At 43.0% G+C, this 22,835-nt stretch overlaps 1 protein-coding gene across 5 annotated transcripts in view; it reads left to right on the top strand.

Moving 5' to 3' along the window:
* Positions 1 to 22,835, top strand: part of Igsf11 (immunoglobulin superfamily member 11) — a 185,319-nt gene that overhangs the window by 58,192 nt on the left and 104,292 nt on the right. Inside the window, exon 1 of one of the 5 annotated variants that reach the window (XM_006975749.4) lies at positions 2,593 to 2,790. The exons of 2 other annotated variants lie outside the window; for them this stretch is intronic. In XM_006975749.4, the coding sequence (XP_006975811.2) occupies positions 2,739 to 2,790 (52 nt within the window). In that variant the 5' untranslated portion in view covers positions 2,593 to 2,738. Of the gene's footprint in view, positions 1 to 2,592; positions 2,791 to 22,835 lie in introns of those variants that run through there. 2 more of the 5 variants (XM_042259303.2, XM_076548856.1) reach the window with 2 other exon arrangements.

Genomic DNA, 22,835 nt, shown 5'->3' on the forward strand with positions numbered 1-22,835 from the left:
CTTTTAATTATCTATTTAACTGAAAAACAAACACGATTTGTGTCATTTAGCTTTGGGATTATGACAAGGCAGAATGAATGCTCTTGAGTAACACTGACTGCTTCCCAACTTCTTTTCTTTTCCATGCATATTGTTTCTGTGCCCTGTTGAGGACAGGGACAGACTCTATGCAAGAGAGAGTGAAGAACTGGATGGAGAAGATAAAATCCAATACTTGCCCTGGAGGGTAAAAGAATGGGAATAGGCTAAAGATGACACCAACATTGAAAATTTAAACTTGCTATTAATATGAAAGAGAAATAGGATGCGTGAGCAAAGCTGAAACATCCCTAACCCAGGAGAACAAATTATCTTTTCATGATACTCTTGTTGAAATGATGGGTATTATTTTACAATTTCTTTTTATCTCTATGAGTGTTTTGCCTTATGTTTGTATATATACCACATGTGTGCCTGATCCCTTCAGAGGTCAGAAGAGGGCATTTAATCCCCTAGAACTGGAGTTACAGATGGTTGTGAGCCACTATATGGGTATTGGAACAGAACCCAGGTCTTCTGCAAGAGCAACAAGTGCTCTTAACCACTGAGCCCTTAGTAATTGGCATTTTTAAACTTTTTTTTTACTTCAAAATGTAACATTTCAGTTTTCCAAAAAGTATATCTGTAATTCTACTTTCTTAATATTTTTTGTTTTTCTACGTAGTTTTCAATCTTTGTGCCAATGCATTTTTAAAAATGTTTTCTTGCTTATGAGTATACTATTGTTTCTGAGTTGTCCTTGTAGTAGAATATTTTAAGGTATATTACTTTTGTTTATGTTGCATTTGTTTAACTCTGTGAAGCTGTGTTACTGTACTTGTCTAAAACACCTGATGATCTAATAAAGAACTGGCCAATAGCAAGGCAGGAGAAAGGATAGGAGGGGCTGGCAGGCAGATGTTATATATAGAAGGAGAAATCTGGAAAGGGAGATCGCGAATGAGCCAGAGAAGGTGAAGACATCAGAGGCCAGCCACCCAGCTACACACACAGCAAGCCACAGAGTAAGAATAAGATACAGAAATAATAGAATAGAAAAGCCCAGAGACAAAAGACAGACAGGATAATTTAAGAAAAGCTGGCCCCAAACTAAGCCAAGATAAGGCTGGACATTCATAATTAAGAAAAAACCTCTATGTGTGATTTATTTGGGAGCTGGGTGGTGGGCCCCCCAAAAGAGTAAAAACAACAACAACAACAACAATGTGCCCTAGCAAGACTAATTGTTTGTGGTGTGGGGGCTCAGAATTCGGAATGGCTCCAGGCATTCTAATCTAGGTTGTTTAGAAGCTGGTCACATGGCTGGGCAGTTCCTGGGCAGGTGTGTCCTGACATTTAAAAGGTCCAGTGTAGAGGTGGAAGCAGAAAAATGGCTCTGGGCTGTAAAACAAAACAGAAACTTTCCAAATGGGAAAGGAATGGTTTCTGTTTCTGAGTGGTAAGGTAGCTCAAATAAGTAATTTCAGATGTTATGAACGTCTCTCCAACGTAACCACAGCAAACAAGACACAAAAGGCAAGAGTCCCTCTAAAGTGACCGCTGCCAGTGCCAAGGCACTTCCACACTCCGTGTATTAAAGCCAGTCTGAGGAAACCTCAGCATTGTAAGGGACTTAAAACGTTGGAGATGATAGGCGGGGTGGCAGGCCTGTAATCCCAGGACTTAGGAGGTGAATGCAGAAAAATCAGGCATTTAAAGTCATCTGGCTTTTAATTGAAACAGCATTGCATCACGTTTGCCCTCCATTTGTTCTCTCTCTCCAGCTCTTCCTAGTCCTAGGCACCCTTCCTAACAACACCCCATGTCTTCCTCACTCTCAGGTTGATAGCCTTTTTTTCATTGATTATTAGGTACATATGTACATAATTTATTTCCTTCCTTCCTTCCTTCCTTCCTTCCTTCCTTCCTTCCTTCCTTCCTTCCTTCCTTCCTTCCTTCCTTCCTTCCTTCCTTTCTCTATCATTTATATAATCTATCATTTATCATCTACTATATCTATCTATCTATCTATCTATCTATCTATCTATCTATCTATCTATCTCCATTCATCTATCCATCCATGGAGATACACCTGCTCAGTTGATTTTTTTATTTGTACCTGGTTTCAGGACTGACAACTCAGGGCTGATGACTCTGCACTGGACAGCCCATAAGGGGACTCATCTCTGGGAGAGGCTAACTCTCCTAAGAGTCAACAGTGACAATATTGGTTATTAGGTTCTTCCAGATTAATTGGGTTTCAGGAGCGATTAGAAAGAGAAATGGCTAGAGTAGGGACTGTCTAAAACTGCAGCTAAAAGACATGTCGGATCTGAGGGAGGCCACTCTGGGTTTCAGGTCCTGCCCCACCTGTCCTGGCAGAGTTCAGGGGGGACCAGAGCTGGTGGGCCCCGAGCCACCGCCAGCTGTGCGTTCTGGGCGTTTTGCGGGTGGCCGCCAGGCGTCGCGCTAGAGCCGCGGTTGCCCTGGAGACCGCTGAGCGAGCGGGCAGGCGGCGCCGAGCCCCTGGCTAGGGACTAGCTGGCGGGAGCCGCGGGGGGGAGTGGCCGCGACGGCCGGCCGGCGAGCCCGGGACGCCCGAGCCTGCCCCGAGCCTCGGCGGAGCGGAGCGGCCTCGGCGCTCCGGTGTCCCGCTCGGTCCCTGCTGCACCCCGCCGCCTCGGAGCCCGGTGGACGGCGGCTCCCGCGGCGGCCCCGGCATGACTCGGCGGCGCTGCGCTCCGGCGTCCTGGCTGCTCCTGTCGTTGTTGGGTGAGTAAGTAGCCCAGACGGTCCTCGCGCGGCCGGGACCGAGCTTGTTGGCTCCCGCGGGTGCTGGGAACCCGTTGTCCCGGGCAGTGGTGGGGGAGGCCCGCGTCACCCAGGTGTCCCCGAGCGCCGTAACCCCTGTGCGGCTCCTGGCCGCCACTTCCCCGAAGGAACTCTCGCTGCCGGTCCGGTTAGAAATCGTGTTTAGAATCGCTTGCCGTTATTAGAAGGCTCCAGAGGAAAACTTTGTAGCTTTACCGCAAGGTTTTAAGGAGATTTGAGATTTTAAAAGAATTAAATTGATTAAAATGCGTTCGCAATTTTTAAAAGGTAGCTTCATTATTACATTTAAAGCTCACGCAGGATTAACAATCTGTTTCTTTTTTTCTTAAACAATCCGTTAGTCTACTCGATTAGATCGGAAAGCAAAGTTTATTTACACTCTTAGTTTCGTAACCGAAGGACCTAAGTTGCCTCATAAAAGTACATAGAATGTAGCACTCTGAGGGAGAATTTGAAAGCACTTGCTTATTCAAATTTAATTTCTTTAATTTTCTTGCATTTTGTCGTCCCCCCCATAGTCATCATATGTAGGCTCTGAATTTCATTTTATACAATGCTCCCTTTGTGTGTGCATTGTTTTATGCAATCAAGTTTTCTGTCTCAACTAATCGGTTGCTGAGGTTTACGGAAATTTGTTCTGAAGGCCTTTATTTATCAAGCTAGTTTAGTGATGTAGAGTGCTGTGGTGAACTGTATTTCTCTCCAGAGAAACCTCTAGATTTAGATCTCTCTAGAAATCTCTCTGTAGCTTTCCAATCATTTTTTTTTTTTATGTCTAACTTGAAGTAACTCAGTTTTAGACTGTTCACCTAGAAGAGGAGAAACCAGTTAAGTGTATTTTTTTTTTGGTAGATGTCAGGGAAGATGAAAACATCATTGTTCTGACTTCTTGAAGTTCAGTACGCATATTTTTAGTGACAATATGCAGATAATTGTGTCGTACTCACCAATAGGTACTTTTGGGCACTTGGGCTTTCAAACTGTTTTTGTTGTTGACCACTCTGAGCAGGCCTGTTTCTCTTCCCTCCTGTTAAAGGAGACTGGAGAGGATACAGAGTCGATTCTTACAACCCCTGAACACAGCTGGACCGTTAGAAATGTTGCTGTAAGAACAGCTGAAATGTTTTTGATAGAAAAATCTATTGTTAAACTTGGTCTGTTGGCTAATAGTTTGGGTATGGGTTGACTTTGAATTGATTAGGCAGTACTTTTAAAGAGGTAATTTCATTTCTAGAATCAGCCAGACCTAGTCACCTGAGTGATGCCTTTGCTTTGCGTAGAACTATCTCTACTTAGTACTATAATGCTACCGAAGATTTCCAGCATAGTCTCAATCTTTGGGATAGTCTATTCTGGAGAGCCACTTTTCATCCTTAAAAAAAAAAAATGTGTTCCTCTGTTCAGCAGATATTTTCATTGCTACCACTGGGTGCATTTGGTGGGTAGGTTGGGCAGGGAGATGGTGGAGAGATATAAAGTTTGTCCGCAGCCCTTAGGAGATTTGCTTTCTTAAAAAGACTATCAGCATGCACAAATAATTTATGGCACGGCAGATACATGATGAATAACATTTGCTAGCGACATCAGGGACTCTTTACTAGTCACTGAAAAGTTAACTTTCGATCTGGACTTGGATTGCATAGAATTTAGAGGATGTAAATTGAGAGTGGTTGGGCTTTTGTAGCTCAAGGAACAGTGGGAATAAAACATACATGAAGGGAAAGTGCAGAGACATGTTCTTGAGAGGGCGGGCTTCTAGTTGGAAGGGCAGAGGGAGGGCAGAGGGAGGGTGGAGATGGCAGGTAGAGCTGAGTGCTGGCTTCGGGCTTCATCTTGGGAAAGGCCACAGGGATGTTTCCTTTTTGGCCGATGTGCTGAGAGTGTGGGCATTGCTGTTTCTGGTGTCCAGGAGAATGTTGTGTCCCTACTGAGTTCTTGAACCAGGCAGTGGCAACATTGGTTTGAGTGAATTGTGGTGTATCTTTAGGACTTCTGTGGAGTTGGCTCTGTTATAAGGGAGAGGGAGGTTGGATTCTGGATAAGTGACCAGCAGCAGTGATGGAGGAATCGTATACCAGAAGTAGAAAATGGGTGTCATGACATCACTGTTATTTTTGTTAAATTTCTGTGAAATAAGTTCATAGGGAATTTTGTTAGAAAAGTTTACTTCTGTGTAATTCCATCGGTGACTTAGACATGGTTTAAATGAGCCAGGTATGGTGGCTTGAGTGCCTTTAATCTCAGCACTCAAGAGGCAGAGGCAGGTGGATCTCAGTGAGTTCGAGGGTAACCTGGTTTACAGAGTTCCAAGTTAGCCAAGGCTGCATAATCAGACTCTTATGTACAAATAAACAAGAAATATCTGAAATATTTTTTTTTCTACTTGGGATTCTTTGAAATAGCAGATAATTTTGCAGAATTTGAGAAAGTGTTTTTTTTTTTTTTTTTTTTTTTTTTTAAAAAAAAAGGCCATATCAAAAACAACCACGAATCTTTTATTGTTGGTATTTGGAGAGGCTGATTGTAAATTTCTACTTCTCAGCTTTAAGTTTAATTATGTAACTGTTTTTGGAAGACTTCACTTTTTAGTCAAAATCTGTGGTTTGACCCTCTGGAAAGATGACAGATACCATGTGAAAATTTTAGAGACGTTTAGCTTACTCAGCGTACAGTACTCAGGAAGTGGTTTAAGCGTTAAGTCATTTAGAGTTTTTATAATGTTATGCTTAGAACTGTTATCAGACCCAAGGTGATGATGCAATGGCGAAGGTGCTTGTTTGGGCTCTTACCCCCCGGTGACAGCAAGTGGCACATTTTCAAATGTGTTTTCACACTTCAGTAGTGGAAACACCTATACCAAAAATTCCCATTTGAATCTTCAGACTTAAGCCATGTGATTTAGTGGCAAACAAGGCGATATATGCTGGGGCACAAGATTCGGTATCGTCCCAGTGACAGGAAGTGAGGGGTGGACAGTGTTTCCTGAGTTGGAACCAAGTTGGGGAGTTGTTGCTTTTCCCGTTAGAGATTCAGATGATCTCTAAACCTGTTGTGGTGGTGCATGTGTGTAATCCCAGCACTTGGGCGGCCAAGACGGGAAGATTACAAGTTAGCTTAGACTTAGACTACATAGCGAGTTCTGTGGTTGAACCTGGGCTATGCAATGGAGGAGGGTGGTCTCAGCTTCATTTTCCCACCGATCTCCCCTAGAACCAGCGTATTTAAAATAAGGGTTCTAGGTCTATTGTTATCTGGGCCGATCATAACAATTTATTTCGACTCCCTCAGCTTTTATGTGTGTTTGGCATTTTGAAGCAGGATTGCTGAATTTCTAGTCTTGTCTCTAGCTGTAAGCACAGTCACCCTAAATCCCCCCTTTGATGAGGACTAGCTGGCACCAACAGGTCTCAGCCTGCTCTCCAAGAACAGCACCCCTCCCGACCATCTGGAGGATGTCAAGTCCTCTCCTGATCACACTTGTGTGAGCAACTGGCTTAAGAGAGGTTGTCAGTTCCTGGGTGGCTTTCCGAAGTCGTCTGATTGGAGTTCTGTCATCAGGGCAGGATGGCAGTCAAGCGCATCTTAAAACCATGAAGTTTTTCTCTCCGTGTAAGTTTGGGTAGTTGACATCCCTCCGCCCCCTCCCACCCTCCGTAGGATTTCCGTGTGCAGGAGACTGACTTCAGCCGTGGTTTGCATTTGTTGCAGACATGGGAAGTCAGAGGGAGAAATGAGTTTTCTAATTTGCAGATGAGCCCTTCCTTCCCCAGCACTCCGCCCCAGTGTACCATGGCCAGCATCACTGACTGGGTGGCTCTGCCTCACTCCTGTATCATAGGAAGAAGCAGATGGCAATAAAGCATCACTCTACTTTTCTGATTAGGTTAGGATGAAACCAATACAAATTTGCCAGTGTGGACCAAGACTGCTCAATGGGTAGTCTTTTGAAAAAGTCGACTCGTTTCCATCCACTAAACTTTTGGATCTTAAGAGGAAAGTAAACTGTTACTATAAGAGATGGTACTTTCATGAGAAAAGTAAGGAAGTTTAAATCCTGGAAGAAGGTGCTGAGCTCAGGAAGTACATGTACCACATATTTTTTTTAGAAGAATTTTCAGAGAATTAAATTAACGGTGGCTTCGGCTGATGGTAGGTCAGGATTTAGGGTTAAAGTACATTAAGTTTGTGGAATAGGAACGTAGATGCCATGTTTTCACTGAGGGTCGCAGGGTAACAGTGAACACAACCTTGTCGTCATGGAGCCACAGCTTGGCTAGTCCTAAAAGACTCCTTCGTTGAATATTTTAAAACTCTGAAACGAGAAAAGCCTGTTGGAAATCTCACCACTGGAAACAAAACAAGGTCATCATAGAGCGGACATTCCTCCCCGACCCCTGTCCAAAGTCTCATGGTTCATAGCACTGCTTATGCGAAATTTCCCTACTGACTTCTCGCTAATGTCCATTCTTTTCATTTCTCTTTCCTCCTCCTCCTCGCCTGTTTTGGAGTCTGTTATGGCTTTCTGCTGATAGCATCAAATTCTTCGAAGGTAATCAGTTTAGTCATTCTTGGCTGCGTCTAGTTACTCATTTTACTAATTTTGCACCAACAAAACAGATGCAGAGATCGTCTCAGCTGCTGGGCATTGGTGGGCGTATGGAGTACTGAGTACTACATGGGGCATTTCCTCCTTGTTCTGTGAAGGTCACTCTGTGCGTGTTCTTGGAATACTTGAAAAGAATATTGTTTTCCTTTTTTTAAAAAAAGAAATTGTAGACTCTGTTGTCATTTCTTTTAGGAATTGGAATGCATTGTGTCAGTCTATTATATAATTTTATATATATGTAATACATATATATATTATATAAGTTATACTAAGGTTTGGCATATATTTTGTAGAAGAGGTGACAGAGATTTATCTTCATAGTTTCAAAGAAGTTCTGTGAATTGTTTGGAAATGTAAAAATATAAGTACTCACAGCTTTTGATTGATTCTTAGCTTATCTGTGATTTTGTTGATTTTTGAAATATGTTTTCCCCTGTGTGATTCTGAAGGTTTTGCTCTTTGTAGTAAAATAATCTTAGGCTTTAGGCAGTTCATTGTAACCTGAGCTTCCGACTTTCATACCGGGTACGTCGTCAAACCCTTAGGTCTGCACGTTAGAATTTGCTTTCCAAGGATGGAGTCATACAACCCTTTTATAGCCCCTCCTTTCCCATCATTGACCCTAAAACTCTAGATTTCTTTCCCTTCATTCATAGTTTATGCCAGCCCACAATGTCGGAAGTCATCTACTACTCATCACCCAATCCCCAACCATGTGCTAGAGATGGCTTAACTCTCAGCCAACACCAAACATCCATCACAGAGCTACCTTGTTTCTTTCGACTTTAGAGCATCGCTGTTAGGCACCCCTGTCAGCCCCTGGGCCAAGATCATCTGTCAGAACACAAATACACAGCAAAAACAGGCTACGGCACACTAAGTACTCCTGTGAGGCCAGCATCCTCATTGGGGGGGGGGCTGCTAGTGTTTTAGGCTTTCCTTGGTTAATTTGCAGCTGACTTACAGTGTTGCCCATGTGTAAACATAGGTTACTGTATCAGCTCTTGATGGCCAGGACTTAAGACAGTAGAGCATGTGAGAAACCTGTTAGTTACCCAATTGCAAAGATACTTCTGGCCTTAAAGATTGCCAAGGGTCACAGTGTGCTTTGTTTATGTAGAGTGTATCTGTATTCATTGTGCTAGAAATTAAAAATGAAATCAGAGGTTCACTAAGAAACATGAGATATCAATAGAAATAACATGTTTTCCTGACAAGTAATTATTTCCACCCAAACCAAATAACATGAGTATTTCTGTTTGACATTTTTTGGAAGTCTCTTTAAGATCTGGCTTATCAGCATACACTTGTTTCTGTCTCCTCTGCATTATAATCCACTGTTTTGGTTTTATCAAAGTGTAGGAAGTTTGTCTGACCTGGTATTTTCGTATAATTTTGGATACTCTTAATATTATTCTAAAATGTGATATAACTTTGGATACGCTCACTCTTCTTCCAAAAATGTGATATATTTGTTAAAGATTGGTTGCAGTGTGGAAGTGGACATGTCATTAAGTATTTTACACTTACTATATCAAAAAAAATCTGTTGGTTTGTCTTGGGCTTTGAGTAGATCATTCACACATACATCTTTTTTTAAAAAAAAAAATAATATTATACCCCAACTACCGGCAAATATTGATTCATTGGCTTAACTGTTAATATATGTCACATTATAGAATATGAAAAAGACAGCTGTCCCTCTTGCTACTGATTGCGTCAGAACAGTCTTCCAGAGTTTTAAGCGCACAATGCGGATACGAATTTTGTGACATTTGAATACTCGCTCCAGTTTTAGGTCATCCACAGTGACAACATCAAGGTGCTATGGGTCAGAGGAGTATATTATAAGAACTCAGCTGCTTATAGCAAAGCCACTGCCTGAGGGGATCAAGGAATTCCTTCAGAGGAAGCCAAATCCTAAGGAACATTTGATGTTATTTGGCTTGTTATATATCAGCTGTCTTTTGTTTTGAAAATCATGTGTGCCTTCATAATTTTCCCAATTGATTCTTCCCTAAGAACTGCTAACAGTGTGGACTGATCACTCTCTGGACATATACATTCAAGGTATTTGGAGCCTCAGGAAAGGCTTCCTTCCCACCAGCTCATCTGTTTCTCCCCTTTCAGCACTGGAATCAGATATCTCCCTTAGCCACTTTCAAGGACTAACAGAAATAACAGTCCAGACCACCACATGTAGTCTCCCGATTTAAGGTAAATTTCACAAGGAGACACCGTGGAATTTACCATAAGTCAGGTGGACCTTAAATAATAGCTTTATATAATTTAGCTTGGCTCCTCCTTTTTTTACAGCCTTACTAACTTTATAGACCCCTAACTTCTTACCTAACCACTTTTAGGAATGAAGACTGAGCACATAGATGCCCTTTTTGATATATTAACCGGTCATTAGCACTCAGGTGACCTCCTCTTTTTACCATTCCCATATTGGGTTGTAATAGAAAGCCTGGTGGTCACTGCCTAAGGAAAATTCTTACCTGCCTTTATGACCCTGTAAGAATTCAAGCCTAGTGACCTTGCTGAGGCAGAGGATCACTATGGCTTGGGTTTATAACTAAATACCCTAGAGAACTGGGGGAGTCGGAGAACTGAGAGGGAGAAGGAGGATTTTGACTAGAGAATTTGAGGATGAGACAGAGAAAAGAGAACAGAAGAACTAGATGGGTAAGAAGTGGAGAGGAATGAACTAGATGGGGAAGAACTAGATTAAAGGGCTAGAAGAGAGTACTAGAGGAACGAGATGGAAGATGAGGAAGAGCCAGATGGGGAAGAACAAGATGAGGAAGAACAAGATGAGAGAGAAAGGAGATGGGAGAGAAGCTGAGATGGGAAGGAACTAGATGGATGAGAACCTAGATGGGGCAGAATTAAGAGGAAAGAATTAAGATAGAACCTAGAGGAGACAGCAGATAAATCAGGTAAGAAAGGAGCTAGGCATGAAAGCAGAATAGAAGCTGTGTAGAGAGAGAACCATCACAGAATAATAAAGTGTATGGACTAAGGGGTTTCGTGTACATAGATTCATTTCTTATCCTCAAAGATTAATTATCCTCAAAGATTAATTAATTAATTAATTAATTCCCAGACCCTGGGAGGGGACTATCGAAGGGCTGGACCCCCTTAGTCCCTGATACGAAAGGATAGTTTCACTTTGTCCAGTTTTGAGAAAAGTTCTGTCAGGTCTGGAATCTCAACCACCGCCCTTTGTCTGTGTGTTGCTCTTTCAAGTCCGCGTGGTGAACTAAGAAAACGGTGTGTTCTCTGAGTTCTGAGCACACGTGGGTGTGGTGTGCTTTCCCTTGGGCCAGCCACTTTCCTTGTGTGTAGCACACGTGACTGATGTGTGACCCAGAATACTGTTAAAGATAAAGGTCAGGAGCTAGTCAGGTTACAGTTACGTTTTCATCAACCGTGTTGATGAAACCAGAACTGTTACCTCACGTTGGCGAGTGTGTCGTGGGGAGGACACCAGAGCCTACCAGTACAGCTTATTGTCACGGCCTTGGCCCCAAGTGATAAGGCACCAGCAGTTTCCCCCACCTCAGCCTCTGCGCCATCCCATCCCTGCAGATGTCAGCACCGGCTGGGAGGGAAACAGCGCTTTACTGTTACTAAGAATGTCCGTCTTCATCCCACAGACCTTCTGAAAGGGTTTGAGGCTCACGTCTCTGCTTGGAGTGCTAGTGTTGTGGCAATGCGATGTTAGATCCTTTATTTTGGAGACAATATATAATTAATATGTGCTACATAAGGTGGCGCTAAGTGACATGTGCTTATAGTTTTATTTTATGATGTAAATTTTAATCTCAAGGGCAACATTGTCGTTTTATGTAGATGTATATAGACAATGATTCAGTCCTGACTTCCACCCACTGGATACCCTGGTTTTCTGTGCATGGGTCTAGACTTGATTGTAAGCAGAAAACAAACCCACATACAGATCAGTTTCTTCTTAAAAAAAATCAGTCCACGACATAATGGTCTAATTTATTTTTAAAGCTCGGCAAGTTAATGCTGGACCCATTCTGCATCAGCAACATGCATTCATTTCATTCTTTGGGTAACAATTTTAGTACTTCATAGCACATAGAGGCCATGGTTTATTTCCTCATTGTTGTACCTTTGTGTTGTCTATGTGTATTTGATATCAGTGATTTTATAGTTAATGTATTTGTAGATACAGCCTGTAATCTGTGTAGGCATTTCTATAGTCCATTTAAACCCAAAGTAGAAGTACTTGCATGTACACATCTAACTCATTGTGGGGAAGAGCCCTATGCAGAAGCTCATGTACTTTTCTTTTTTTAAATGTCTTTATTCATTTTACATATCAACCACAGATCCCCCCTCATCCTTCCTCCCACTCCCCCTGCCTCCCCCCCCGCCCCCCGCCCCCGTGCCCCATCATCCCCTCCTCCAAAAGGGTATGTTCTTCCCTGGGGTGGAGGGAACAGCTAAGCCTGGTACATTCAGTTGAGGCAGGACCAAGCCCCTCCCCACTGCATAAAGGGTGAGCAAAGTGTCTGACCATAGGTAATGGGATCCAGAAAGCCAGCTCATGCACCGGGGATAGATCCTGATCCCACTGTCAGGGGCCCCTCAAACAGACCCAGCTACACATCTATCTGCTGTATGCAGAGGGTCTAGTCGGGCCCCATGCAGGCTCCACAGCTGTTGGTCTAATGTTCATGAGTTCCTATGAGCTTGGTTCAGTTGTCTCTGTAGATTTCCCTATCATGATCTTGACCTGCTTTGCTCATATATCATGCACTTTTCTAATCAGTCAAACCGAGTTTAAAATCAGTATCTCGCTATTTATTTTCCCCGTGACCTTATGAATGTTACGTAATGCCCAGGCTTGAATTTATCTTGTGAAGGAGAGGCACTTTTTTCTTATACTGAGGAAAACTAAATTAAACATCACCCAGCATTAGTAGGGATCTAGCATAACACCTGGCATATGGCAAATGCTTAGGGGCAATTGTAAGGATTAATCAGCCTTTTTAGGTCAGGGAGATGAGTGGTCTGTTTAGAGTACACACTAGAGGGGTGACCTGGGCATGTCTTCTCCAGGATGGCATTTACCTGGGGCTTGAAGGAATTAGATTATGGAATCTATTCCTTTAGTTTCTAAGTGGTAAGGCCATTGGTAGCAAAACAAGCTGAAGATATTTTTGGCTGGTTTTAACCTAAAACTTTCACAAAAGTTATTTGACTTTTTTTCTTCTTCATCCATGGTAAGATGAGTTCTAGGAAGTTGGACCATCTCCATCTGTTGTAAAGATTATAATAAGTAGTTAAGATGTAAATAATATTAAATTTTCACTTTGAGACTGATGTCTGCTCACTTTGCAAGATGTGTTTGTGCCGCCTCCCCAGCCTTAGATCTGTTCTATCTCAGACAGATTCTGTGTCAGAAGGGGGTCGTTCAAAGGAGGGTATGAAAATGGTGAGCATCTTTTTGTAACAGTGGCTGCATGGGATCCTTTTGCTTAACTCTGATGGTGTTTGTGTTTATTTAAGATAGGCAGATGTCCAAGTTTTAGCTTGTAGATCACACGGCGGAGAAGCTTTTCGCTGTTGCCTTGCTCTACCTACAGGATGACTGATTTTTTTTTTTTTTTTTTTTTTTTCAAGACAGGGTTTCTCTGTGTAGCTTTGGTGCCTGTCCTGGATCTCACCCTGTAGACCAAGCTGGCCTCGAACCCACAGAGATCCACCTGGCTCTGCCTCCCGAGTGCTGGGAATAAAGGTGTGTGCGGCTACCACCCAGCAGGATGACTGATTCTTAAGCTGAAAGCCTTGAGGGGCGTGGCTAGTCCACAGCTTGATGCCAGTTGTGTTATTGATGGGCCTTGTGCCATTGGTAGTGTTCTTTTGCATTTTTTTTTTGAAAGATGTTTGCACACAAAGCCAGATGGTCTCTAAGATGGGCAGAATCAGACAGGCTGATTGGGCCAGAATAGCTTTGTGATTCATAAACCCACCTAATATGTTAGTTACCATGATAAAAGAACCTTTTCTGCAGATGGACAAATTATTCCTGAATCTAAGCCATACTGATAAGAAGTGGTCCTTAAGTTTTATATGCCAAGATCACTACAGAAACTTAAACAGGAGCCATTTTCCTGTAAAATACTTCCTGGAGTTGTGACTTAAAATTGTTTTTAATTTGCAGTTTCAGTGGCTTCAGAACACAGCACACCATAGTTGCCTCTTGGTCAATTTGTAATGCTAGGTGCATTCTTAAGATGTGCGGTCCTTTGAACAAATGAGTTGTGCTCTTGCCCCACACCCCATGCTTGTTTTGAATCAGAAGGTCAAATTGTCTTTGTCATTAAGGAGAAAGTATGATGGGAGCTGTAGACCAGTAGGGTCTCGTAGAGCCCTTTAATTCCGTAATGTCCTTGATCTGATGGAGTGACTTGGTAAATCTCTTCACGATTTCCGTGACCAAGCCATCTGCCTGCATTAAAATAAATCAAATCTGCTTACTCCTCAGTGTTTAACAAATATTCTATAAACTGATGGTGATGAAGTGCGTGAACACAAAAATAATTTGCACTCTTCAGCACTTCCTCCCGAGCTCTCCGCCCAGATCCTCTTCTGCACTGGAACTTGGCAGACTGGCTTTCTCTGACTGCATTGGAGGGTAATTGTGCCATTCTCCAGCCCTTTTATTTCCCAACTGTGGCACGTGAACTGATTCAGATTTCACATGTCTGAGCTTTGCAAAGCCTTTGATTTATCATCCTGCTTCAAATACATTAAGAGAAAAAAAAATCACATTTTCCATATATGTTGTGTGTGTGTGTATGTATTTAAATCCCTGATTTTGTGGACTGAAATTATCCAGATTGTAAGGACTGTTGACTGTGGCTTTACTATACTCTCCAAGTGCTGGCTTGTTCATAGCTCATTCATTTCTTCTCATGACTGGTAACTGAAAGCCATCAAGTCTTGAACATCTTTCTTCCCTGTGATCTTCTTGCTATTTTCAGCCATCCCTTTCTCAAGTTGTATCTACATTAAGCTTATACCATTTCAGTTTTCTGGCTGATAATTGTCCTTCATGTCAATCCATCCTTTACTCTCTGCTGGGTTGGTTTCCTGTCGGACGTTGCTCTCTTTACATTCCTCTCCTGTCAATAACCACGGCAAACCCTGGAAGTCTTAAAGGATAATGTAGGGGGCACAGAGGTCCTTGTGCTCAAATATAAGCACCAGGGGAACCTGGAATGTTAAACACACAGGCTAGTTCCTCCAGAGAAGGAACACAGTACCTGTTATCCACACAGAAGGCTGGCAGCAGATGTGGTTAATAGCCTGGTGACCTACATGCTATCTGTGTGGCTGAGAACACATCAGATCCTCCCCCGCAGACCCTTTTGTGAGCATGTCAATCTATGGACCCTATCTTTGTGGAAGGCATCATGTGTAGTCAATCTATAGAACCCGCCTTTATGGAAAATGTCTTTATGAAGAGTTGCAATGTAGTCATGTCTTAAGACTTACTGTGCACAGGGGGCTGAGTTAATTATCACCAGGAAAATTTTCACCAAATTGCACCATGCTTAAATATGCCTAAAATAAACTACTCAGGATCAGACTCCTCAAGATGGGACCAGCACTGGCTATTGAGTTGTGTTGAACCAGCTACCTTTAGCCTCCCATGCCTCCCGTGGATTGCTCCTCTGCTGGCTGTGGTAGGTCACGGAGACCCACATGGTAAGTTTTGCGGGCCTAGGGAGATGTATGGCTCAGTTGGCAGAGTGCTCGCCCTCCACAAGGACCAGAGTCCAGTCTCGGGAACCCATGTGAAAAAAGCCAGTGGCGAAACAAGCCTGGACATGGAACACATGTTTGTAACCCCAGTGCTGGGGAAGCAGAAATGGACAGGTCTCTGGGACTTGCTGCCCAGTCAGTCTAGTTTGCTTGGTGAATTCCGGGACAGTGAGAGACCCTGTCTGTAAAAGAAAAGGAAAACATGGATGATGCAAAATAGATGACACCCAAGGTTGTTTTCTGCCCTCCACCTGCACGTATGTTTCAGTGCTTGAGTATCATTTGATGTCTTTTATGGCTTTGCACAGTCCCCTATTAACACTCAGGTTTTTTTCTCTCTTTAACTTTGTTGCTAGAGTACACATCTTTGTGTAATTCTCCATTTAACAGATTAAAAGTTTAAGAATCACAGTCTCAATAAATTCACGAACAGCTGACAACATACAAGAACCCCATTAAAAACTTCCAGTAAACTAAGAATAAAAGGACACCTGCAAAAACACTGTAGTTGGCACAGATGTGGGGCTCACTGCTTCTGTTGGCACCACATGGCACCAATGGGAAGGAGGCTTCTTCATTCCTGGTGCAGACCTGGCTTTCCATCTGCTATCATTTCCTGCTCAGAGGATGCGCATAGACATCTCCTGTTCTGCAGATCTCTCTTTGGTGATGTCTATCGTCTCTTTGTATCTGAAAACCACTTTAATGTACTTTTTTTCTTGCATCTGTGCTTTGCAGTAGCCTCACTATGCAGCCCAGGCTGGCATTGCATATCTGCATGCTGCTCCTGTTTCCATCTTCCAAGTGCTGAGGTGACAGGATTGTGGCATCATTATATCTGCCACCTTCTATTGGAAACCATTTTGACCCAGTGAGGAATTTTAGGTTGAAAGTTTTTTTTTTTTTTTTCCGTTCAAATGCCGAAGAGTCTTCTACATTGTCATGCAGCATAAATCTTTCCAACAGGAATTGCTCTCCATCCTTTGATTCTCTGTATGTGTTTTCTTTTTCTCCCTCATTTGTGTGCTTTTAAGATTTTTCTCTTTGTTTTTAAGCAATTTGGTTATGTTACAATATGTCTTGGCTTACTTTATTTCTTACACTTGTTATTCAAGAATTACTCTTTTCACTGATTTTTGGCAATTATTTCTTAACTTACCCTTCTTGTTTTGTGGATGTTAGATACATAAGCAACTCTTCTCATGAAATTGTCTGATAGCTTGCTGTTGATAGTTTTTAGTCTTTCATTTTCAAAATGACATTGTTTGTTTGTGTGTATGTGTGTATAATATGTGCATGCACACATACAGATCAGAGGAAAGCTTTTGGGAGTTATTTGTCTCCTTCCAACCACATGGGGACCCTGGGATTGAACTCAGGTCATCAGGCTTGGAAGGAAGCACCTTTACCCATTAACCCATCTCACCACACAGGTTTTCATCTTTCAAGTTTTCTCATCTTTTCCTTTGAAGTGTATAGCCTGCCCCACTTGGGTTCCTTGCAGCCATTCATCTAAGATAGTGTATATCTTAGTTAAGGTTTCCATTGTTGTGAAGAGACACAATTTTCTTATAAAGGAAAACATTTAATGGGGTGGCTTACACTTTCAGAGGTTCATTCCATCATCATCATGGCCAGACATGGCAGCGTGCAGGCAGACACGGTACTGGAGAAGGAGCTGAGAATCCTACATCTTGAGCTGCAGGCAACAGGAAGTAAACAGTCTCAGTGCGTATAGCTTGAGCATAGGAGACCTCAAAGCCCACCCCCAGAGTGGCATACTTCCTCCAAGAAGGCCATACCTACCCCAACAAGGTCACACCTCCTAGTAGTGCCACTCTCTTTGGGGGTCATTTTCTTTCAACCACCCCATTGTAGTTTTCATACGATCTGTTTCAGTGTTCCCCAGATTCCCCATACTTCACCTATTCAGCTCTCTTCCTGCCCTCAATTTCTGCAACCCACCAGTCAGTTGTGGTCATTTTTGCTTAGAATATGCATTTAAGATTCATCCATGTTTGTTTAACTTGTAACTCATTCCCATTCACTTCTTAACTTGTAGCTCATTGACTTCTTTACATCAAGATTTTTACAAAAACATTGATTTTTGCTTGGTGTGTGTATATATATGCCACAATGCATATATGGAAGTCAGAGGATAACATAACTAGTTTAATTTTTGTTTTGAAGCAGAATATCATGTAGTCAGGATGAACTTTTATTCTCTATGTAGGTAAGGCTGGCCGTGAACTCCTAATCCTCTTACCTCTATTTCTCAAGTGCTGATATTACAGGTATTTGTCATCACATTTGGTCTTGATGATTAATCATCAATCTCTCTCCCTTTCTGTCGTGTGTGTGTGTGTGTGTGTGTGTGTGTGTGTGTGTGTGTGTGTGAGAGAGAGAGAGAGAGAGAGAGAGAGAGAGAGAGAGAGAGAAATGAGTGATGTGTGTGTATGTGTGTGGTCAGAACTTGATGTTGTGTGTTTTTCTCAATCACTCGGTACCTTATTTGAAGCTTGATAATTCAAGCTTGACTGACTGCCTAGCTAACCAGAGGGATTCTGTTTTTCTCCACCATGATTACAGGTGTTCATCCTTAGCCTGATTTTTTTTTTAATTTAAAGTTTACTTTATGTGTATAAGTGTTTTCATCTGCTTGAATGCCTGTGCACCATAAAGGCCATAAGAAAGCATCGGATTCTCTGGAACTGGAGTTGTAGACAGTTGTGAGCTGCCACGTGGGTGCTGGAAATCAAAGCTAGGTCTTCTAGAAAAGCAACCAGCACTCTTCACTGCTGAGCCGTCTCTCTAGCCTCAGGCCTGGCCTCAGCACTGGAGTTCTGAACTCAAGTCTTTGTGCTTGCATCTCAAGCAATTTACTGAGTGCATCATTCTCTCAAGGCGTGATGGTTAATCTTCATTGTAAACCGGATTGGATAGAGAATCACCTAGGAGATTTGCAAGGCTTGCTTTCGGGTGTGTCTGAGGGCATTTCCAGGGAGAACTAACGAAGGGAGGAGAATCCAGCATGACGGGGGCAGCACAGCTGCTTTGCTTCCCGGCCACCCCGAGGTGAGGTGAGCCGTTGTCCCACAGGTTTGCTGTCACAGTGTTCAACCTCAGCCCAGGCACAGTGCGGTGGAGCCAGCTGGGACCAGACTCAGACGTCTGGAACCATGAACCCAAGCCTTTATCTTCAGTAAGTGTTTTCTAAGATGGGTGTCACGTGATAAAAAGGGACTAACACAGTTATCATTAATTCTTCTGTACAGCATGACACAAAACCAAAGTCACACTTTAGTGGCTTCTTACTAAGAACCAAGATGATGTTTGTCACCGTTTAGAGTCTAGACTAAAGGGAAAGCTAAGATTTATTTCTTTTCTGCCACAGTGCTGAAGTCAGCAGTATCGAGGTGCGGTTTCTTCACGTCCTTTTCTAGCGATAAAATTAACTTGCCTTTTGGCAGCCAGGCAGCCATAGCCCTTCATTAGTATTAGTGGTGGGTATTAGTGTGCAGCACACAGCCTAGGATCTGGGCACTGGATCTCCACAACACAGCTCTGTGGCTTAGTCTGGCTGAAGGTCAAGTTTTCAGAGATCAGCAAGTGGCCAAGAGCCTCTGGTGGCTTGTTCCGGGGTTGTCTCGGTCCCTCCTGAACGCTGGCCCCACTCGGCTTTCCCCAAGTCCGATCCCCTTACCTGGCCATGCACCTTTTACTCCTTGAACGTTTCCTGCTCTGCTCCACACACCCGGGCAAGCATAGCTTGGCAGGTTATGTTCCGCAGACACAGATCCTGTTCCTTTTAGTAAGTACTGCTGTCTTCCAAAGTGGTTGTGCCAATGCTTGCTTCTGCTGGTGTGCAAAGAGTACACAAGAGCTCTAGGCCCTCTGCATCCACCCTGTGACTGCTAGGTTCTGTCAGTCTAGGACATTTCCCTTCACTCATTCTGATGGGTTGTAATCTGTTCATTGTGTCGGCGTACATGTGTGTAGTTATTGTTTATTTTTTTTTTCTGGTTAGAAGCGGCATTACTTCCCCATCTCAATTTAAAAAAAGATTTATAATTTTAAAAATTAGGTGTATGTGGTGGGTATGTACACATGTGTATTGGGTGCCCCATGGTGAGAAACTAATAAATTCTAATTAATAATTATGGTCTCAAAAACCCACCAAAGGACCGCTAGAGGCTCAAATAGAACAGTGGGTAGACTTTGCTCTCAAGTAGCAGCCATTTATTCTTTCTTTTTCTTCTATTTGCTCATCTCCCTGTCTGTTTCTACGACACCATGTTTTTTAAATTAAATGTATTTCTGACACTATAAAATGTATTCCTATCCTTCTCCTCCCACACCCTCTCTTACACCCCCACACTACCCCCGTCAGTTCCTACCCTCTCCTAGGAATCGTCTATAGTCATAGTTTTCTGTTTTGTTTTGTGGCCCACTGAGTTTTAACCAGGGCTGTCTGTGTGACCATGGGTTTGGAACTATACCCTGGAGTCTAGTGGGCTAGCCTGTCCTACCACTGTTCTTATCATGACCAACTTCTCCATGAATATCTTCCCTATTTGGAGCTGCAGTTTTCCGTCTTATGATCTTAGTTTTCCCCCTGAATAGCATTTTCTTTTCAAAGGATCCGTTTGATTGTAAATAGCATTGCACATATTAAGCCCTTCACATCCTAATGCCACCAGTGTTTATTTTGTACAGGGGAGTTTAATTTTTGACCCAAAGACAGCATTTAAGGAAGTTCACAGAGATGTTACGGCCAACTTAGTGTTAGATGGCTTTTACATTTTTCTTTTTCTAGGAGAATTGTCTCATCAGCTTTGAAAGTTTGTTTGTTCTCTACAGTTTTCCAACACAGTCAAGAACCCACTCCACATATGCCGCTGTGGTTTATACAGCACGAGTTAATGTGGGTTTTAGGTACTTAACATATGTGTCACTATAGTTAGAATCGTAACTGTGGTTATAATTTGCAGACTTATGTGACTCAGAAAAGAAGTACTTGTAGAATACTTGCTGTTAGGATCAGGTAAGGAAACTGAAGTGCAGTTCCATCACAGCTAAAATGTCAGGTATCAGAAGATAAAGGCAGGTAGTCGTTCTTGTGTGCCACGTGTGAGGTCTTTATCATAGTGTGCGAGGTATGGCCTTTGCTTCTTATGTTCTCAGCAGATTTTAGAATCAACAACAACTTCCTCACCCGAGAGAGATTATTATGTTCTAGGCCTCGGGGGATAAGAAAGATGAAAAAGGTGTAGGGTCCAGTCTTCAAGTGGAAGTGGTCCAGCTCCTTCTGGTGCAACGATGTGTGTGGCATTAATGGTTTGAATCAAGTGCTGTCTCCTTTTCAGTGCTTATCCTCATTCTGACAGTGCATTCCATCCACAGGGTGCTGTGTTGGTTGGTCTGGGGCTTCTACAAGCTAAGCTGTCCACTTACGGCATGTATACTGGTGAGAAGGTAGTGGCCAGAACCAGGCAGAAAGAGGCAGTGCTGCTTTATTGAGGACCCACCTGTAAGCATGCGAGAGACCTAGTAAGGTGCTGAAAAGGATCTAAAGTTAAAAGAGGAGAGGTTGTCAAACTTCAGATTTTGAGAACAGTGTGCTACCATAGACTGGTGGGCTTCTAGACAACAGAAGTCTGTTTCTCATTGAGAGGCTAGGAGTCTGAAATCTTCGTGTTGGAAGATTTGATGCTTCCTACTTCTTAATTCAGCGACAGCCACCTTCCTGTGTCCCTAGGTGATGGGAGAGACAGCTCTCTTGTAAGGAGCTGACTCCATTCACAGTGGGTACCATCATGATCTAACCATGTCTCAAGAGTCCCCCTCACCCCCTGCCCCCCATGCAACCACCTTGGGGATTAGGTTTCAACATTTGGTTTTTGAGGAGACATGAACATTTAGTCTGTAGCAGTCATACATGAAGGTCTAGGGCCACAGAACAAAGCTGGAAACCTGCACATGCCCATCACACTTTTTTAAAAAAAAATATTTATTACATTTAATTTTACATATCAGCCACGGATTCCCTTGTTCCCCCCCCCCCGCCCCCTACTCCCCCCTCCCCCCATTCCCATCTCCTCCAGGGCAAAGACTCCCCTGAGGATTGAGTTCAACCTGGTAGATTCAGTCCAGGCAGGTCAAGTCCCCTCCTCCCAGGCTGAGCCAAGTGTCCCTGTATAAGCCCCAGGTTCCAAACAGCCAACTCATGCAACGAGCACAGGACCAGGTCCCACTCCCTGGATGCCTCCCAAGCAGATCAAGCCAATCAACTGTCTCACCCATTCAGAGGGCCTGATCCAGTTGGGGGCTCCTCAGCTATTGGTTCATAGTTCATGTGTTTCCTTTCGTTTGGATATTTGTCCCTGTGCTTTTTTTCAACCTTGGTCTCAACAATTCTCACTCATATAAACCCTCCTCTTTCTTGCCAATTGGACTCCTGGAGCTCCGCCTGGAGCCTGGTTGTGGATTCTCTGCATCCAGTTCCCTCAGTCATTCAATTAAGTAACAGCAACAGCAGTAATAGCAAAAAGAGGCCCCAGATAGGACAAGTGCTACTCACCATTTCTCTGTGAAGGAGCAGCTGGTCAAGGTCCTTTAGCAGAGGAAAATGGTGAACCAGAGAACTTCATGTGGATACGAGAGCCAACCCTTTCCTCCCCTGGCCTGGAATAGCTTGAGGAGCTACCTCCTGCATTCATTAAGACATTTTTCTTGGGTAAAGCAGGGCAAAGGGAAGAAATTCTAAAGACTATGTGATCCATCCAAGAGCAAGATGAACAAGTTTGCTCCCAGAAGCTGGTCGTGTTGGGTCGGCCTGAGATGTTGAGATTGGATGGACCTTAGTTTAACTTGCTGACTCCTGCTGACTCCTGCTGCCCATCCAGGATGCAAGTAGAATGTTATGGGGGTAGTGATAACCATTCCTGGTTGTCAACTTGACTGCTTCTGGAATTAACTAAAACCCCCAAATGGGAGCACCCCTGTGAGGGATTTTTGTTGTATTTGAAGAGGGAAGATCCATTTCTATTCTGGATCTTTAAGGTGGGAACACACATTTAATCCAGATCTTTTGAGGGGGGAAGAACTGACTCTAACCTTGGCCACACCTTCTCCTGCAAGCCTAAGTGAAGACAAGGAAGAACGAAGATTTTCCTCATTGCCTGCTTGTTCTCACCTCTCTGGCAAGTCCATTCCTTCACTGGCATTAGAGCCTACTTCTCTGGGATTCCAGCATATACTGAAGATCAGCTGATATATGTTTATATATATATATTTATATATATATATATATATATATATATATATATATATATATATATAGAGAGAGAGAGAGAGAGAGAGAGAGAAGAGGAGAGGAGAGAGATTCATTCTATTAGTTCTGTTTCTCTCGAGAACCCTGACTCATACACGGGGCAAGCATGGGAAGTGGCAAGATCAGGTCAGTTTGAGAGAAAATAGATTCTAAATAGATTCTGCTTTCCATATGCATATCTCCTAACAAAGGAATGAAAAAATCAATACATTGCTCCTCTCTTGATATAGTTTATTT

The sequence above is a fragment of the Peromyscus maniculatus genome, chromosome 12, assembly GCF_049852395.1.
Source record: "Peromyscus maniculatus bairdii isolate BWxNUB_F1_BW_parent chromosome 12, HU_Pman_BW_mat_3.1, whole genome shotgun sequence".
In the NCBI taxonomy this organism is placed as follows: Eukaryota; Metazoa; Chordata; class Mammalia; order Rodentia; family Cricetidae; genus Peromyscus; species Peromyscus maniculatus.